This window comes from Oryzias latipes, chromosome 9 (assembly GCF_053564925.1).
Source record: "Oryzias latipes strain Hd-rR chromosome 9, Olatipes_Hd-rR_3.1".
Classification (NCBI taxonomy): Eukaryota; Metazoa; Chordata; class Actinopteri; order Beloniformes; family Adrianichthyidae; genus Oryzias; species Oryzias latipes.
In genome coordinates this window covers 30036928-30056981 of record NC_136245.1, presented here as the reverse complement: position 1 = coordinate 30056981, position 20054 = coordinate 30036928, and the positions used below count along the sequence as shown (strand labels likewise).

The window sequence follows — 20054 nt, the reverse complement described above, 5'->3', positions numbered from 1 at the left end:
TGCCATTTAATATTTATTTGAGAGCTAGTGTGCCATGACCAACATTTTACTATTCCTTTTCTATTTAAACAAGACAAATTCCAACCAAGTCGTCTTTATTATTAAATAAAAGTATAATATAATATATAATAAAATATTCTAAACGTATTTTTAGGATATTATTTTAAAGATTTTTTTAATTACAACGTAATCTGAAATAGCCTCTGGTATGTAATCAGATACATCCAGGTTATCTCCCCATTTGAGAGCTGCTCGACTGGAGTACCACCTGTGGCAAGCAGCCGCGTGCCTCTTCGCACGCGGCTGCCTCTCGCCCGTCTGGTAGGCGCGCTCGCGTTACTATACGCACACAAACATGGCGGCCAACGCTTCACCGTTACGCTCCTCCTTCAGGATTTGCAGTCCGTTTAGCGTAAGCTATCACTGCTGCCGGGCCGCACTACGGCTCCACAGGAAGCACGACAGTCCGAGGAGACATTTCCAACAGTCTGCGATCAGGTAAATGTCGGTGACGGGGAAAACGGCGAGGATTTTTGCTTTAATTACGACACGAAGGTATGAAGGATGCACCGGAGAAGGCGGTACGTAAATGCACCACGGGGGGTGATAATTGACAGCTTAGTGTGGACAGTAAAAAAAAAAAGAGAGCGCGGATTTGGTTGATGCAAATTTAAAAAGAAAATATTGAAAATCCTTTGGAGAACACTGATATGGAATGAGTTAGATTCAGTGCGACGGTTAGTTCCCAGCTGTCGACCAATGATGACGATCAGGCTGCTTTATTTCTGTGAATGTCTTCCTGTCAGAGAGGTGTCATTTAAAATCTTACATAGATTATATCCAACAAATCAGTACAAAAGTCGAAAAAAATAAATAAAAACTATACATTCTGTAAACACTATGAAGAAACAATAATGATAGAACTGTAAATAGAAGAGTAAATAACAATAATTAAAAAAAAGTCCCTGGTTTTAACGTGACACACTGCTTACCGTTTGCTTATCACAATTTGACAAATCTATAAATAGAAATATTTGTATTTTTGCTGTTGTGATTGTTTTGATTGCTTGAAATAAACCAATCCTATGTTAGGATCCCACATGTGGGAAAGTCCAGCTGTGAAATTTTCAGGATACTCAATATTTTGGTCAAACTTCCTGTAAAGTTTCTGTAGTTTTGTTTCGTTGGTGCTCCCTCCCTCTCAGTTGTGTTGTTGTCCTCAGGCATGCAGCGGTGGTGATTTCTGGAACAGAGTTGGCTCGTAAGCTCCACAGGGAGATCCAGCGGGATGTGGAGGAGCTGGTGTCTCAGGGTAATGTGAGACCCCATCTAGGAGTGGTTTCAGTTGGAGACGACCCCGCCAGTCGCACCTATGTTAGGAATAAGACTCGGGCAGCCAGCATCCTGGGTCAGATATGAGGCATGTGTGCCTCAGAGAATCCTATTCTAACATTTCTATCTTTTTTTTTTTTTTAGCACACGAACACATCTGAACATACGTAACTTTTACACATCCAGGCATTTCCAGCGACACGGTGGTGCTGCCAAGCTCAGTGTCGCAGGAGAAGCTGCTTGAGCTGATCGACAAGATGAACCGCGACTGGAAGGTCAGCGGCCTGTTGGTCCAGCTACCGCTTCCAGGTGAGCAAAGAAGTCGCAGCCGCATCCGTCAATGTTGAGTTAGTAAACGGTGATGCACTGGTAAAAAGTCCTAATGGAAAAAAAGGAAGATAATGAGGAGTAAAAAACACATCATCCATGATAAATGTGACGATAATCTAGTAAAATTGGGTCTAAAGTAGTGTTTTAAGACGCAACGTTCATTAGCATCAATGTTAGCTCTTTTTGAGCATAATTTAAACTGGTCAATTGTTGTTCCACAAATCACTGCAGGCATGTAATCTCATATACAAATAACAATAAAGACAAATCAGAAATCTTTTTTGATTTTCTTAAAAATAAGCTTATTTTTATTTGCACTTTCTCCTATAGTTTGATCCAAATAGATATTTTAAACTCCACCAGCCTGTTTGGTGTCTTTTACATTTCGGTTTGTTGACCAGTTGAATCTTAATTTTTTTTTTCTTACTGTGTTTGTGGAATATTGTATTATCTAAGTTGCTTGTTAATCATTTTTTTATTCTTATTTTTTTTAATCCTACCTTGTTTAGCTGAGAATTTGCCTTGAACAAATTTTCAGAACACATCAACGAGCGAGCAGTCTGTAACGCCATCGCTCCAGAGAAGGATGTGGACGGCTTCCATATCGTCAACATTGGAAAGCTGTGCTTGGATCAGAGATCCATGATTCCGGCCACACCTGCAGCTGTCTGGGAGATCATAAAAAGAGCAGGTAGACCAGCAGAGGGCGCCGATGATTAGTCCAACCGTTATTTGTCCTCAGGAGTTTGTGGCAACCAGTTGATGCCAAACAAAAAATGTTTCTGTGGGAAATGTGGGTGAGCTTGAGAGATTTGATGGTTCTGATACTTTCAGACGTCAAAGAGAGAGAAACCAGTTGAAGACCTTGATGATAGTAGAAGACATAACTGAAAACCTTTATGCCTTTTTCCAGGAATTTATTTTAGGTTTCCTTGGATATTTTTTTGGGGTAAAAAAAGAGTTGTTTTTTTTTAGAGACTTTGGGATGTTTTAAATATTTGTGTTTGTCTGCTCTTTTGTCTATCTTGACTTTGTCACATTACAATAACTTTACTTTGATGCATCAAAAACTCAAACGTTTTTGCTGAACTATGCCTTAAAGATGACAAATAATAAAAAAATTTATTGTTAAATTACTTCAACTTAATGTGCTGTTTACACAACTCCCACATCATCCAGTTTAAAGAGAAGTTTTCCTTTCAGTTTAAGTTCAGTTAATCTTTGAATATTGCAGTGTATTCACATTTGCATAAAGGTTGAGCGGAACTGAGTGGTGAGTTCATGTTCTGAGTCACAATTTGTTTCCTCAGTTGAATGATTGCCCTGCAGCTGGATCACATCCTCACCTTTTTCTTTAGAAATGAGACCCGTATTCCCCAGTGCAAGTCCGGTTTTCATTTCATAAACCCCTAAAATCCTCCTCCAGAAGTCTGAGTTGCATTGTGTTAATCAATACTTTCTGCGATTGTAGATTTTCTTCTGACAATGACATTTTTCTGAAGTTTTAAATGTTTAAAACATGAACCTTTCTGAAGCTTTGTCACATTATTGTGTCTTAGCTGTCAATATGGCGATCATAATGATTTATTAGTCCTTTTCTGACACTTTGCTGACATTAAAAGTAAAAAAAAAAAAAAAGTGTGTTTGGGTTTATATAATACATTTAATTTATTAATTTTCTGGGAAATGTTTCCTTGTATTAGTTTATCAGGATAAACTCTCTTCTTTGAATGCATCTGCAGGCATCGAAACGGCGGGAAAAAACGTCCTTGTCGCCGGTCGCTCCAAAAACGTCGGTATGCCCATCGCAATGTTGCTGCATAGCGATGGCAACCACGAAAGACCCGGAGGTAAGGAAGAGTCTGTTGCAAACTGTTTACGCTTTCTCCTAGAGTAATAGGAGAGCCGCTTGTAAGGGTGAGTCAGCACTGGCATGTCATCAGACCGCCTTTGTTGTAAGAAAATTTGCTTTCCTCTGATTCTTTTGTAGATTTTCAGGGTGTGAAAAACAGTTTGAATGAATCCACACCTTTTTTTTTTTTACCAAGACATAAGAAGAAGGAATTTTTTTTTTTTTAGAAAGATTTGCCAGTTTGGATTGAAAAGGAAGGAAACGCCAAACAAAATAGGCTGTGACACTTGTCGACTGTTTGTCTGTTAAACTCCTTGTTAAAATAAAAATACATAAAAATGTGTTTCATGAGGAGGAAACGCTGAAAACATAACGGTTAAAAGAATGGTAAACTTTTTCTTATGAGAGCCATCCAGTGCCTTATAGCGCTATATATGCTCAGTATTTGAAAGTGATTCTAAGAATAAAGGTGGGATCAAACTTAATGTTTGTACAATATTATGTAAAGAAGCAACATCATCTCAGGTTTAACCATATTAGATTCCAGCAGGCTCCTTTGATCAGGTGGTGAACAGGATTTCTGTCTTTGACAGCCTATATGTGGTTTGGAAAAAATACCAAACCAAACAGCAGTAAATCAAAAACAACAGTTTTGTAAAAAACAAAAAAAATTGCTTTAACTTTTGAGCAGGATTAATAGAAACAATGAAATAGCAGGAAAATGTAGGCTGAGGAGAGGAGGATGTTTGCCGTGCACAGGATTTTATATTCTGTACGGTTAATCAGCTGAAAATGGGAACAAAACACTCAAATCTTCCACCGGCAAGTGTGAAAATGATGAAACTATTTTGATTTGGACTTTTTATCTAAGGAGATCCTGCAGAACTTCTCAAGTCTTCTAGCAAAAGCAGTTTATTTTAATATAAAGAAAAGCTCCACTCAGACTGAGAACTCACTTTCTCTCCTTTCATGTAGTCGTTTCTTCTCGTCTTTGAGTCTGTTCATCTGTCCCCCGCTGTGCTTCACTGTTAAATATGTCTGAAAACAATATTAAAATCACTGTGCAGTTGCAGTGATCTTTTTTCATTACATTTATGCTGCTTTTATTAAAAAATACGTTTTTGTTTTATGAATTCAGATTAGGTTTGCTCACTTTCTTCACAGCTATCATTATCTACAGGTGGAAGACAGCTCCCTGCTTCACAAACGTCAAGCAGTGTTAGCATGGTCTCATGTTTGAAATGTTTCCTTTCTGTGGATTTGGTGTCAGAAATTCCTAGTAGCACTTGGCTTTTGGAGCACCTTTCCCCTCATTGGAACGATTTAACTGAGCTGCATAACTTGGGTGTAACCAGTTATGGGTTAGACTGACCGATTCTTGGAGTAGTTGAATTCCCACGTCTGTTATCTGATCGTCTGCGTTGCATGTGAAGATGCTGACTGATCATTTTTCGTTTAACTGATAGGTAAAGGATCTTGTGACTCAGAATGAGGCTCCAACCGTTGGGGCAGCGAGCTGGAAGGAAATAAAGATGTTTTAATTGTCAACAATCTTGACCCTTGTGAAACTAAGGAAATCCCATTTAGGCGATAATCAAGGGAAATTGGAGTGTAGAAAGCTTTGGTTGTTTCAGCTGAATCATCAGTTTTCCTGCCAGGTTTCTTTTTTTTTGTTTCTCTGGCTGCGTCGGACCCACGGTGCCCGGTAACACCCCATTTCTGTAGGAACTTGTTTGCACTCCGCAAAGCTTTCCAGAATAACCGACCAGTGAAATTCCAGTTGGAATCTTCCAGGGAAGCTTCTCGTCTTCTCCTCTTTCAGTGACTCTGTTATATGTTAACTCATAACCCGGCCGTTGACAAGGGTGTTGGCTTTATCCATAAACAGACGGTGTGTTGTTTCGAAATTTCACAGCTCGTGTGAACCGGAGAAACTATTTAGATCTATTTTTGTTTCTGTCTGTTCATCATGTTGTGGAGAAGTAACTATAGGTCCTGTAAACGATGAAAAAGTAGTTCAAATAAAACTTATTCAAATAAAACCAGTTTATTAGAATAGTGAATCACTTTAGCAGGTGCTCTCATGGGGACATCTTGTTTCTGCTCTTCCTGTTGAGATTCTATTCTTACATGAAAATGTGTGTTATCTACGAATGCAGGAACGATGCCAGACTGAGTTAAAGAGTCAACAAAGGGCAGGTGGTGCAGTTAAAAAAGGCAGAATCCAAAGCCAACAGCAGAGCAGAAAGTTCAACCGAACCTCATGAAAAAGCAAAACACGACAGAACGGAAACCCAAAACGTATACCAGGAGTTCTAGACTCGGAGGTTAAGACTACAAAAAAACCTTAAGCACAGAAGCGGACAAACTCATAACTGTATTAAACAATGCCTTTATCACAACTGCCCTGATGGGGCGGATGCAGGCGGCTGCGGATGAAAAAGGGGCAAACCTGTACGGGCACACAGGTGGCCAACAAGAAATATAATAATAATCCATTTTAAAAGAGCCTTTCGAGGAACTCAAGGACACTGTACAAAACAAAGGTCAGTAAGTTCATTAAATAGATGAGTATTGAGTTTAGATTTGAATGTTGGTAATGAGTCTATGTTCCGGCGGTCAGGAGGGAGGGAATTCCAGAGTTTGGGAGCCGAGCAGCTCAGTCTTGGACCGCTTGATAAACCCGTAGGGTGAAAATGTTCATGGACACTTTATTCTACGGGCATGCTGTAGGCAACAAGTCGCAGCGGAATTAAGGGTGAAGTAGGTGAGACACAGGAGTGTGGTACAGATATTTTCTATTTTTTCACCCCCTTAAGCTCTGCACTATTTGCAAGGAGCCTTTGAGTGCTTTTAAAGTGATAGAATGCTCCTTAGGTGGACACTGGCGGTGAGAATTTAGGAAATTAGACAATCAGAGCGTAGTTTGTGTGTCATCATACTAGGGTCCTAGTGGGGCTTGTATGTCACCTGCACACCTTGGTCATAGAGTAGCCAGTACGCAGACATCACAAATGACTACAGTGTGGAGAAACGGCACCATATGACAGCCACACACGTACTTCATAATTGCGTGCAACTTAACAACGTCACAACTTACAAATACTTCATGATACACTTATCAAACGCACAACAATGGTACAATTTGTGAATTTGTGAATCCATTTTTATGACATTCCTTAAAGTGGCCGTAAGAGCCTTGAGGGAATTGCAAGACACACCTGTAAGATGCAGCTGCCCCTCTCTACAACCCTCCGCAGGCCTGGATGACCCGAAAACCCTCAGCACCTGTGAGAGTCAGTGGGTCCAGACTAATGCCACGTTCACACTACCCTCGGCGAGTACGTTCAAGCCCGCACTTCCAACAAAAAAAATCTACGGGAACCCGCGTTTCGGGTTTCCAATGGATAGCGTCCTTTTTAATTCACGGAAGCATTTTAAAAATTTATCATGAAGGAGAAATAAAAATTGCGGTCTGTGCCTGGACGGAATTATATGACACCAAGTCTTTCATGTATTATAATAGAGCTGTGACAGAAAATACTGGAAAAAGATTCATGAGAGTTGCATCTCTTCCACATTTAGCACCAAACCTCTTCCATTTGCAGGTACATGTGCTAATATCATGTAGCCACAGTCCAGTGTAAACACCAAATGCTAAAAGCGCATTCAAGAACCCGCGTTAAGCTTGAACGCATTACATGCTCAGTGTGTAGAAAGCATAAGGCTTAAACAAGTCCTGCAAGACCTTGGCTTAAATAGCTTCATTGTTATCACATTTTATTGCTCTTTAATTGGCTGGCGCGGTCCAGAGATGCTAATTTCATTTCGCCTTGTGGTGAACTGGCAAGAAAAATCATTGAATCCTTGCAACACTCTATAGCTGTTTGTGAGGAAACAAAATCGTTGAAATAAAACGTTTAAAATAGCCTGAAGACACATTTTTGAATCAACATTTTTAGAAGCTCACTTAATTAGTCTTTATTTTCCGAGATCACTACGCTGTGTGATTATATGACATGAATTTCATCACACGAGAAAACTTGAGCTCAGCCTTTCCCCTGAAGACTGTACGGTACAGGTTTGTTTCAATGCTGGTATTACAAATGTCATACAAGATAAAACCAGTTTTGCCTTTTCTTTTCTGAGTGTGTCTGGTATCCTGAAAGGAAGTCACATCCCACATTACGATAGTGCAAACAGATTTATGTCCCCGAAAACCCGGCCTATTAAAAAAAAAAGAAAGGTTGCCTATCCCTCAGGTATGCGACCTTGCAGGTTTCAAGCATATGTGCATGTCTTTTCTTGTTCTTGGTCTTGTCATCCCAGTAAACCGTGATCATTTTGGTCTCACTCCACACAGGAATTACCTGTTAAAGAACAAAACGCCTGCTCAAATCCTAGATAATGATAAAGGTCTATTTTTGACACTCCATTTGTTTAGAATGTTGATTAACGATGAATTCAGGTTTATTGTGTTTTATTTTAAGCTTACTTTAGGTACTTTGGAAGAGTGATATCCTAAATAAGGAACATGTATTATCCAATAGGACTAAAGTTCTTTACAACAGTAGTGAGAGAATGAATGTGTGTGTATTTGAGTTGATGATTAACAGTCCTTTTACATTTTAGGTGACGCGACAGTCACCATCGCCCACAGGAGAACGCCGAGGGAACGTCTCAAGGAGCTAACGAATCTGGCTGATATCATTGTTGCAGCCGCAGGTAATCAAAGCCAGGACAACCAGTAAGACAAGTACTCACTAAGTCCTGCACAGGACTCAACGAACAAAACTGTGCCAAAGGTTTCCCAGTAGTATCAGCTGTAAGACATTCGGCGTTGCTGACGCATTCTCAGTTTGGAAAACGGACCAGAAATAACGATTGAGATTTGAAATATTAAAGCAAGTTAGCAGTTGCTACGTTTTGGATTTTCTTAACGCAGAGATGAACCACTGAGAGTTTACGGTGCTACAGTATCGTCCCGCGTGGCGACACCTCATGCACCCCTATTGCTATGCATTCCAGTTCAACAGAATGTTACGGCTGGTATCACTTTTGCATCCCTAAAAACAAGGACACCATTGTTTTGTTTGAAAAGAGACTTTTTTTTTTTTAAATGTGCTCGAATGAATTTGATCAGATCTGTCCTGTTCTAGTAACTGGAGAAATGTTCATTTTAAAAACTGTCTCTGTTTTATTTTCTATATTATTTTTCGATACACTTACCTCACACACGACAATGGCACGTTCCGTTTTCATGACGTTCCTTAATGTGGCCATATGAGCCTTAAGCAGACTGCAAAACACACTGCACTTCCCATAAGACACAGCTGATACTTTCTATAACCCTTCACGGACCCCAAAAACCCTCAAGCTTTTTGTCGCAGGGCCACAAATCACACACCCATGCACACTTTAGAGTAACCATTTAACCCATGAAGCATGTTTTTTAATGGTGGAAGGAAGCCAGAGAAAACCCACACATGGACAGGGAGAACATGCAAACTCCACACAGAAATTTCCCCCATTGGTGTTCTGTGTCAGGTCCCCCAGCCAGGACTTGAACTGGGGGCCTGAACAGCCCCTCTCAGCCTTTGAGTGTCTGAAAGCGTTTTTTAATGCTGGCTTAGGTGCAGAGAAAATGATGTGGTGTGCTTTTACAAGGCAGAAAGCGATTGTGAAAAGGGTTTACTAGTCTTTACTTGAAGAGATCTTAAAGGAATCAAAGCAGACGTTTCCGTGTTTTTACCTGTTCCTCCGCCGCAGATTTAATTTTCATCCGTTTTATGAAACAAAAGTGAGCTGAGGGAACTGGAATGTGAGACCATCCGTCAACGTGAAAGACTCTTTTGTAACATAAAACCATCAGGAGTGTCAGGTTTGAATTTAACTGACATTTTGTGTTGTGAAAGGTAAATGATTTGATTTTTTTCTTTTGTTTTTTATGGAGGTTCTGACACTCTTGTCAGTTTAAACTCGGCTCTTGCTGCTGTTGAACCTGTGCAGGCTGAGGGTTAGACTGATGTGAAACTGACAAGTGAGTGGGCTGTTAGCACAAGTCCTACTGAAGCCCTCCGGTATTTATGCTGTTATTGGAATCAGGGTCTGGTATTAAGAAATCTGCAATTCTACTGAAGTCCAATTCAGTTAAATTGCATGTTTAATGACATCTCACTTAAATCTGTAGTTACAGCAGCCTCTGAGATCCATCCAATCCAAATTTGTATTATTTTTGTTGATGCATCTTTCCTGCTACTTTTACCCCCAACAGGTCATGGCTGGCGGTATCCTTTACTAAAGCCGGTTCTGCTCCACCTTGTGTGTCAGAAGATCCTGAAATGTTATAACAGAAAAAAATGTCCAACACAAGAGACCTTCAGCTCCTATCTATGTGCTCAGCTGTTGGACAGGACAAGTAAAAAAAAAAAAAAAAAAGTCTGCATATGTTATGTTTCCGTTTGCTTACAATTCACAGGTGATCCGTTAGAATTATTGCTCTGTGCATATCATTATATTGACATAGGGATTTATCGTGGACTAGATTTTGCACACTGGAAGAGTAGAAAGATGTGGTGACATAAGATATGGACAAAGTGAACACCTTTTAACCTTACATTGAAATTGGCACTTTACAAGTACCCTGAATCTGAATAAGAGAATGTTTGTTTCAGTCCAAAGAAAGATTATCATATTTAAGTTTTAATAATTTCACACATTTTAATAAATAAAACCCTTTTACTGAGCTCTGGATTTGTCTGATTTTCTTTGGTGAAACACACGAACATAGAATAAAACCTTATATATTGATATTAGTCTTTTCTGCTGTCATTTCTGTGGTTTCAGGGGTTCCTGGACTGATCACCGCTGATATGGTGAAAGAGGGGGCAGCTGTTATTGACGTAGGCATAAACCGCATCCAGGATCCAAAAACGGGGAAAGTCCGGCTCATCGGCGACGTTGACTTTGAAGGTGAAGGGGGGAAAAAAACAATAAAAAATTCCCATTTCTTCATGAGATGAAGCTCTGATTAAATGTTTAATTCTTCTGTAAACCAAAACTGTGACTAATCTCCAATGACTTCCTTCAGGAGTAAAGGAGAAGGCAGGTTTCATCACACCGGTTCCTGGAGGCGTGGGGCCAATGACTGTGGCCATGCTGATGAAGAATACTGTGATCGCAGCCAGAAATGCACTAATGCATTAAAGTTATCACACTGCTATTTATTTAAATGAACATTAATGCAAATGTTTACTTAAAACACTCATATATTCAGACATCTGTATATGTTTGTACATGCTCCTTTTTCAACTCCAACTTCATATTCTCTGGGGAATTACCCTGATATAAATATTATGTTTATAAGATTATTTATTTAAGTTAATTATTATAGTTATTTCAGATTTTAATATTTGAATTTTTTTCTACTGAAGCCAGTTTGGTTTATTTGAAGTGTTCTTCTGAGATAAAAAATACTAAATACTAAATTAAATACTTGTGCAATGAAATGCTTTGTGCTTACGTTATTTTTTACTAAACAATTCATTCAACAGCAAAAATCTCCAGATCAGTTACTGAATTTTCGACAATTAAAAAGAAATAGTAAAAAAAAAAATTTATTAATAAATAAGATTCCTCATTTAGCAGGGAATTTACAATTCTATGACACTGCAAAGTGTTTTTTATTTGAATGTTTAATAGTTGGTTATTAAATGTGATTTGAAATGCATTTGCAATTGGGCGTGTAAATGCATTTTCTCAAATAACTACAGTACAGACCAAAAGTTTGGACACCTCATTCAAAGAGTTTTCTTTATATTCATGACTATGAAAATTGTAGATTCACACTGAAGGCATCAAGGCTGTGAATTAACACGTGTGGAATTATATACATAACAAAATGTGAAACAAATGAAAATGTCATATTGTAGGTTCTTCATAGTAGCCACCTTTTGCTGTGGTTTCTGTTTTGCACACTCTTGGCATTCATTCTATTGATGAGCTTCTAGAGGTAGTCACCTGAAATGGTCTTCCAACAGTCTTGAAGGAGTTTCCAGAGAAGCTTAGCACTTGTTGGCCCTTTTGCATTCACTCTGCGGTCCAGCTCACCCCAAACCATCTCCATTGGGTTCAGGTCCGGTGACTGTGGAGGCCAGGTCATCTGGCTCAGCCCCCCCATCACTCTCCTTCTTGGTCAAATAGCCCTTACACAGTCTGGAGGTGTGTTTGGGGTCATTGTCCTGTTGAAAAATAAATGATGGTCCAGCTAAACGCAAACCGGATGGAATAGCATATCGCTGCTAGATGCTGTGGTAGCCATGCTGGTTCAGTATGCCTTCAATTTTGAATAAATCCCCAGCAGTGTCACCAGCAAAGCACCCCCACACCATCACACCTCCTCCTCCATGCTTCACGGTGGGAACCAGGCATGTAGAGTCCATCTGTTCACCTTTCTGCGTGGCACAAAGACACGGTGGTTGGAGCCAAAAATCTCAAATTTGGACTTATCAGACCAAAGCACAGACTTCCACTGGTCTGATGTCCATTCCTTGTGTTCTTTAGCCCAAACAAGTCTCTTCTGATTTTTGCCTTTCTTTAGCAGTGGTTTCCTAGTAGATTTCCTACCATGAAGGCCTGATTCACACAGTCTTCTTTTGACAGTTGTAGAGATGTGTCTGCTGCTAGAACTCTGTGTGCCATTGACCTGCTCTCTACTCTGAGCTGCTGTTAACCTGCCATTTCTGAGGCTGGTGACTCGGAGGAACTTATCCTCCACAGCAGGTGACTCTTGGTCTTCCTTTCCTGGGGCGGTCTGCATGTGAGCCAGTTTCTTTGTAGCACTTGATGGTTTTTGTGACTTCACTTGGGGACACTTTCAAAGTTTTCCCAATTTTTCAGACTCACTGACCTTCATTTTTTAAAGTAATGATGGCCACTCGTTTTTCTGTACTTAGCTGCTTTCTTCTTGCCATAATACAAATCCTAACAGTCTATTCAGTAGGACTATCAGCTGTGTGTCCACCTGACTTCTGCACAACACAACTGATGGTCCCAACCCCATTTATAAGGCAAGAAATCACACTTATTAAACCTGACAGGACACACCTGTGAAGTGAAAAAACATTTCAGGTGACTACTTCTTGAAGCTCATCAAGAGAATCCCAAGAGTCTGCAAAGCAGTAATCAAAGCAAAAGGTGGCTACTATGAAGAACCTACAATATGAAATATTTCCAGTTGTTTCACACTTTTTTTTCATGTATTTAATGTCACATGTGTTAATTCAGTCTTGATGCCTTCAGTGTGAATGTACAATTTTCATAGTCATGAAAATAAAGAAAACTCTTTGAATGAGTAGGTGTGTCCAAACATTTGGTCTGTACTGTATTTGTTTTCACAATTCACAGAGAAAACCATCACGTCATCCCTTATGGTGGCAGTCTAACCAATCTGCATATCTCCTATAGCATTGGATTCATCCAGCCATACAGTTTGGAGCCAAATGTCCCCTCGGAGACCTCCATGGATCTATTTGTCCACAAGTGGATGTATCAGAATAGATTGGAGCAGGGAGCTAATGGCTTGTCGTTGTCGACTCCCCGTCACACCTAGAAGCATTTTCTAACGGCCTTTTTTCATCTACTTCTGATTCACCACAATTTTAATAAAGAAACACTCAGAAATGCAATTCTAGGCTCAATTTTCCTAAAGTATGTTCTCCACCAGCAGAAAAATTCCACAAAAACATGTTGAAAACACCAAAGTCACCAACCACTTTCATCTGAGTGGCTCTTTAAAAAGTCCAGGCTTAAAATAAACCACAGCACGTGCACACACAACAAAACACAATTCCTCCAACAAACAATTGAAATTCAATTCTTAAATAACACAGCTTTGTACTAGTTCCTTATATTTAACTTATACATTTCACTGAGTTATTCCTGTGAATTATTATTTTTAGCTATTTTATTTCACAGGCTGACTTAAAATGAAGGTTTTTATGAATAAAGTCAAACATCTTTAATCCCCTCCTACTAAATACGCACACAGTTGAAGCTCAGTCATCTGGTGAAAAAATAGACAGATATGAAAAGGTCATTTTGGTTTCCAGACTATTCACACCCAGTTCACACCTACTGTAACATCAGAAAATCACTGCTAAATAAACATTTCTGGAACATTCTCTTCTTCCTGTGCGTTAAAGGTGCTTATTTCTGATCAATCAAAATATTTTGTAAAGAATGAGTCCACGTCCTCCCATCAACAGTCAAGTTAAATTCTTCAAATGCTTAAAATCTCTGGAAGCTTAAGGTCGGAATCTGAAACAACTTGAAGGACTTTTGTGAGTTGCTTTGGTTCAGTGGCATTTCAGTCTCTCATCTGCATTTTTGTAACATTCTTGCAGTTTCACGCCTGGTTTCTGCTAAGTAAAACACATTCTAAAGAATTCCTCAGCCTTTTCACATCTTCATTTTCATTTTTTTTTGCATGTCCTCTTTTTGGTACACAAGTCTTGTCAGGATTTCCTCGTTTTGCTTTATCTAATCCTTTAGTTTAATTTAAACATTTATAAATGATGTTTTTGTGCGTTTGTGTGCAGTGACAGACAGGACTATTGCATTTAAAATGTTGTTAGAATAATCGTGTCTTAGAGGTCAACAGCAGTAAACACGTTTTCCAACAACACCGCTAGACCGATTTGGCAATAACAGATGAAAAAAATGTTTTTTCTAGGAAGTAAATAAAACTGGTTCACCTTAAACCTTCTCAAACTCAATAGTGATAATATCGAGCTACTTCTCGTCTGTTCAAAGCCACAAGTGTTACTCTTTCCATCGACTCGTCTTCTGTCTCCCTTTAGGTGAAGAGCCTGGGTGTCATCCTAGATAGCTTCTTATCTTTTCAGTCCCACATCAATAATATTGCTCTGTCTGCCCATTTCCATCTATGTAACATTAATCGTCTACGCCCCTCCCTCACTGTCCCCTCTCCATCTATCCTGGTTCACAGTCTGGTCACTTCCCGTTTTAGATTACTGCAATTCCCTCCACTTTGGTCTCCCTCAAAAAACCCTCAATAAGCTCCAAGTGGTCCAGAACTCAGCTGCCCGCATCATCTCCAGAACCCCTCCTTCAGTTATATCACCCCAGTTCTCCACCAGCTGCACTGGCTTCCCATAACCTCCATAATCCAATTCAAACTCCTCCTGTTCACCTTTAAGGCCCTCCATAACCTGGCCCCTCCTTATCTCTCCGACCTCATCCAAATCAAAACCCCCTCTTGTTCACTTCGGTCCTCCTCCTCTGTTCAGCTCTCTGTTCCTCCACCCAAACTCTGGAATTCTCTCTCTCCTGATCTCCGTAACATAGACTCTCTACCAACTTTCAAATCTAAACTGACAACTCATTTGTTTATTTCTGCCTTCCCATCCTGATTCACTTTTGATTTTTTGTCTTTTTATATTTATCGTGCTTTTAATGTTTATTTTAACCTTTCATTTGTAAAGTGTCCTTGGGTTTCATGAAAGGCGTTTTAAATAAAATGCATTAGCATAACCATTCTATAGCACCAGGACCTGATATGTGAAAAGTGATCATCTAAAAGTTTGTCTTAACTCACATCAGAGTAAAAGGTGGCAGCTGTGATGTCAGGGGAAGGAACTTTAGTTGCAAACTGATGTCTGTCTCCAGGTTGACTGCAGGAAACTGGCAAAACAATTCCCAGGAATACTGGGGTGTCAGATGCCAGACTGCACAGGCCTTGGCTAGCATGATGAGATGTATGATATGCAGAAGAAAAACTGCATGTTTGGAGGGCTTGAATGGGGGGAAAAAAATGACAAATTCATTTTCAAAGAAACTATGCAGAATGTTTTCGTTTTTCTAGGTTGTGTCTAAATGAACCCCAAGAGTGCTGGAATTTTTTCTTTTTTTTTTTAACAAACCTAGAGAGAAATCTTCTGCAAGTGTCAATAAATAAGCAGAACACAAAGGGTTTAGTCGTTAACTGTGGTGGGGGGGAATAATAGTTTGAATTGTTTTTATCCACACCTTGCCTCTTATGTACATGATATTTAAAATTGTGTTTTAAAGCTCCTTCTCCAATTTTTTTGATCTGTCATAAAAGTGTTCCCAGTGGTCTTTAAATATGATTATGCTCTTTATAGCTGATTTTTTTTTTAAAACTGTTGTTTTCTAGGACATGGTTTTTGCAGAGGGGCAGTGGTTTATTAGAAATTCAACTCTGAGTTGTGGTTCATTTTAAGCCTAATTTCCTTAAAACGCCATATTACCAAAAGTATTGGCTCACCTGCCTTGTCTCACATATGACTTGAAGTGTCATCCCATTCCTAACCCATAGAGTTCAATATGATGTTGGTCCACCTTTTGCAGCTCTTGCAGCTTCAACTCTTCTGGTAAGGCTGTCCACAATGTTGAGGAGTGTGTTTAAGGAATTTTTGACCATTCTTCCAAAAGCGCATTGGTGAGGTCACAGACTGAAAGCCTGGCTCTCAGTCTCCACTCTAATTCATCTTAAAGGTGTTCTACCGGGTTCAGGTCTGGACTCTGTGCAGGCCAGTCAAGTTCCTCCATACCAGACTGTTATCCATGTCTTCATGGACCTTGCTTTGTGCACTGGTGCACAGTCATGTTGGAGGAGGAAGAGGCTCCAAACTGTTCCCACAAGGCTGGGAGCATGGAACTGTCCAAAATGCTTTGGTATCCTGAAGCGTTCAGAGTTCCTTTCACTGGAACTAAGAGGCCAAGTTCCAAGTCCTGAAAAACAAGCCCACACCATGATTCTTCCTCCACCAAATTTCACACTCTGCACAATGCAGCCTGAAATGTACCGTTCTCCTGGAAACCTCCAATTCCAGACTCATCCATTAGATTGCCAGATGGAAAAGTGAGATTCATCACTCCAGACAGCGTATCTCCAATGCTCTAGAGCCCATTGTTGGGGTGCTTTACACCACTGCATCCGACACCTTTTGATTGCCTTTGATGTGTGGCTTGGATGCAGCTGCTCAGCCATGGAAACCCATTCCATGAAGCTCTCTGCGTCCTGGACTTGGGCTAATCTGAAGGTCACATGAAGTTTGGAGTTCTGTAGCAACTGACTGCAAAAAGTCGGTGACCTCTTTACACTTCAGCCTCCACTGACCCTTCTCCATTAGTTCATGTGGTCTACCACATGTGGCTCAGTTCCTGTTGTTCCTGAACTCTTCCATTTTGTTCTGATGGAGCTGACAGTTGACTGTGGGATATTTAGGAGCTTGTTACACAGGTGGCATCCTGTGACAGTTCCACACTGGAATTCACTGAGATCCTGAGAGCGGCCGATTCTTTCTCAAATGGTTGTAACAGTCTGCATGCCTGAGTGCTTCATTTTATGCACCTGTGGCCAGGAAACCTGATTCTGATCATTTGGACGGGTGAGCTAGTATTTTAGGAAGAAAACTTTTTTTTTTTAAAAAGCACCAACCCTGACAAAAAATTGTATTTCCATGGCATTGTTTCAGTAAATTTGTGAGCTTATTTGGAATAAGATCAAACTACTGCCGTGCACAAAAATGCAGAAACTTGTCTAATTATGAACATCCATTGACAGAACAACACCCGGAAACATTTAGGTCAAAGTCACAGACAGCCTGAGGAAACACTCAACTGTCCCTGAATCCAGTTTTACAAACTTCCGTTGCTCCTCCTTTAACGCCGCTCATTGATTCCCTCTGTTATGGAAAGAGACGTTTTTCTGTTTTCCACAACAAAGAGGAATGAAAACACTAGACGTGAAATGAAGTGGAATGATAAAGCTTCTACTGGTGCTACAATTGAGGAGGGATTTTTCCTCCGTCTCAAGTGACAAAGACAGCATTTTCTGTGAACTTAGTGAATGTGGTTCTTTATTCTAATCTATCCGATTGGAAGATTTCTCAAAGGTTTCTCAAGTTTTTATGGCATTTGGACCCTGAAAAGAAAAAAAAAGACAGCAAATGTTCACGACAATAGACTGTTTTTTTTAGCTTATCCCTAAATAAGACGTAGTGTTTTTTCATGTAAGGCTGCCAACATATTGTTTATTAACCCATTTCAAGTGGCTTCACTTTATATAAGTTTATGTTTTTATGTGTTTGTTAAACAGCCAAAGAAAGTCTAGGAGAGAGAAAAAAATTGTATCAACTCAGAGGAAGTTATACTTTCACAACACCTATGGGTTAAGCAACCTGTGCATGCCAAGAATGCATACTTGGAACTCAACCTTCAGCCTGCGTGGGCTATTCTGAAGAAGCCGCCTTTCAGATGTGAACACACCTCCACCTCTCTACTGGCTCCAGCCAGTAGAGCTCTTCTGCTTATGAAAAGAGAAGATGATGGGGTTGTTTTTTGTTCAGGAAGACGTTCGGGTCGATGATTGGCTGGAACGGCTGCATTGTTTGGACGACAATATAAAGCTCCTCGGAAGCGTGAGCAGGAAAACGTCCTGAACGGAAGCATCAGAAAACAAAATGTTGACGCAAAGAAGGAAAACCGTGGAATTAGGTGAGTTTCTGCTTTGTCCTGTGGCATCGATGGTTCCTTCTGGTGGAAGTCATGAAGTATCACTGCAATTTAAAGTTTTTGAAAGGATCACCTGTAGATCGTCTAGTTTTTTTGCAACGAAATTAACACATTTTTGTATCTTTTTCTGTTTTCCAGTTCTCATCTCAGCAGGGATGAGTTTGCTTCTCGTCATCACATCGGGACAATGTGCGATGCTGAGCGAAGACCCTCAGATCAATACAACCCCGCCTGTTGTGAACTCAACCCTGAATACACATCTAGATAACAGTAAGTCACTCACTTTGGACAGCTTTGATTTAACCTTCTCTAGATAATTGTAGTTATTTGCATGAAGCCTTTTTGCTGATCGAGTTGTGCGTCTGTGCAGGCAGCACCGTGGCACTTGAGGTCCACAGCTCACACAGACTGTGCGACAGTAAGGATGAGGGGTTCTGTGGAAACGGGGGTCAGTGCATCTACCCCCAGGACAACCACAAGCCGGCATGCATGTAAGACAAGCGTGGATTGAGAAGTTGTCCCTCTGCTGCACGTGTCGGTTCTTGTCTGCCTTTGGAATGCACTCACAGATTTGTCTTGTCTGCAGCTGCAAACCGTCATTCACAGGACCCCGCTGCCTGTACCCCATGGAGAGTCACTCTGGGCACGAGGTTGAAAAAGTGATTGCCATCGTTTGTGGGGTCACCATGATCATCTTCATCCTGATGATTATCATCTACTGCTGTGTCCGTAAGAGGTGAGCAAGAACGGACTTTTGGTGCTGATTGTTAAATGTTCTGCATTGGATTTGTATTATATTGTGTCATTTCAATGCATAACAAGGGTTTTAGTCCAAATGATGAACCAGCTGTAAGCTAATAACTCCATTTAATTGTGTTTTTTTTTATGTTTGCAGTTGTGCAAAATCAGGATTACTTCTAAAATCTGCACCAGAGTCTTTGATTTGACCCCCAACGCTCCACTTCAGCATCGTCATCAGCGCACAATCCTCCCGGAAAACTCAAAAGGACTCCCTTTGAGAAAATAGTATTTATATTGACTTTATGTTTTAAAAAGTCAAAGTAAAAAAATCTGAGAAATGGCAGACTATGTTCTGTTCCACCTGTTGTCTTTTTATTTTCGGAAAAAAAATGCTGGGAATTAAATTAACTTTTTTAGGTAAAAAAAAACCCAACTATTAATAATATATTTATTTATTGTGTTTTTATATGTATTTAAATATTTTGTACGATTTTATTAAACATTTTGTGTGACTTTCTGTGTTCAGTGTGTTCTTAGACAATCTTTAAGAACTTCTGGAAACATGTTTAATTTTTACTTATTAGACAGGGTCTATTAATCCACAGACAAATTCTATTAAGCCCATCATTCTCTGACTAAACAACACCTTCTCACCTGTTGAGACGAGAAACTGTTCAAAGCTGCAGATCTGAAGGGGACCAGTTGATGGTCTCACTGAAACTGAGCATGTGCATCAGGATTTAGGAGTGTTTCTTTGTGAAAGCGCGTAAACACGGTGCAGGGAGTCTTTTGTTGCACAGCTATGTAAGGTATGTAAAAAGCCTTAAACGTGTTGAAACATATAGAGCCACTGTTCAACTCTTGGTAAGCCTTAGGAATAGAGAAGTGGGAAAATATTTGAATTTTAAATATTTTTTGACAAAAAAAAGACTGTTCCATAACATTTAAATGTTTCTATAATTATTACTTAAATCAAATACTCTGTAAACTACAAGGCAAACTAAGAAAAAACAAACTTTGAAAAGTGCTGCATTTATTTTCTCACCATAATCTATAGAATATTACTGCCAGATTACTGAACATATTTGATTTTAATTCATAATTTGACTGGATTAAATATTGATTTTTTTTTGTTTTGTTCATTTGAAACCAATTTTATTTTGAAAGGGATGCAAAAATAAAAAATTTAACCATAAACTTGCATCAAAAATTATTTCTTTGGTTTAAAATGTTGACAAAA

The 20054-nt window shown here is 39.7% G+C and overlaps 2 protein-coding genes across 3 annotated transcripts; both read left to right on the top strand.

Annotated features, from left to right (window-relative positions):
- The first annotated feature begins 289 nt into the window (after nucleotides 1-289).
- On the top strand, nucleotides 290-11022 carry mthfd2l (methylenetetrahydrofolate dehydrogenase (NADP+ dependent) 2 like). 2 transcript variants are annotated; one of them, XM_004072145.5, is made up of 8 exons: nucleotides 290-498; nucleotides 1224-1408; nucleotides 1519-1641; nucleotides 2201-2353; nucleotides 3405-3512; nucleotides 8147-8239; nucleotides 10361-10486; nucleotides 10605-11022. In XM_004072145.5, exons 1-8 carry the CDS (start codon nucleotides 356-358, stop codon nucleotides 10718-10720), a joined length of 1047 nt encoding a protein of 348 aa, XP_004072193.1. In that variant the 5' UTR covers nucleotides 290-355; the 3' UTR covers nucleotides 10721-11022. The 2 variants fall into 2 exon arrangements, with proteins under 2 accessions (XP_004072193.1, XP_020561383.1); XM_020705724.3 differs by having other exon boundaries at nucleotides 443-581.
- A 6873-nt stretch (nucleotides 11023-17895) lies between these two features.
- On the top strand, nucleotides 17896-19326 carry epgn (epithelial mitogen homolog (mouse)). Its single transcript, XM_004072146.5, has 5 exons — nucleotides 17896-18055; nucleotides 18212-18343; nucleotides 18444-18564; nucleotides 18660-18809; nucleotides 18969-19326. Exons 1-5 carry the CDS (start codon nucleotides 18022-18024, stop codon nucleotides 19018-19020), a joined length of 489 nt encoding a protein of 162 aa, XP_004072194.1. The 5' UTR covers nucleotides 17896-18021; the 3' UTR covers nucleotides 19021-19326.
- The last annotated feature ends 728 nt before the right edge of the window (nucleotides 19327-20054 follow it).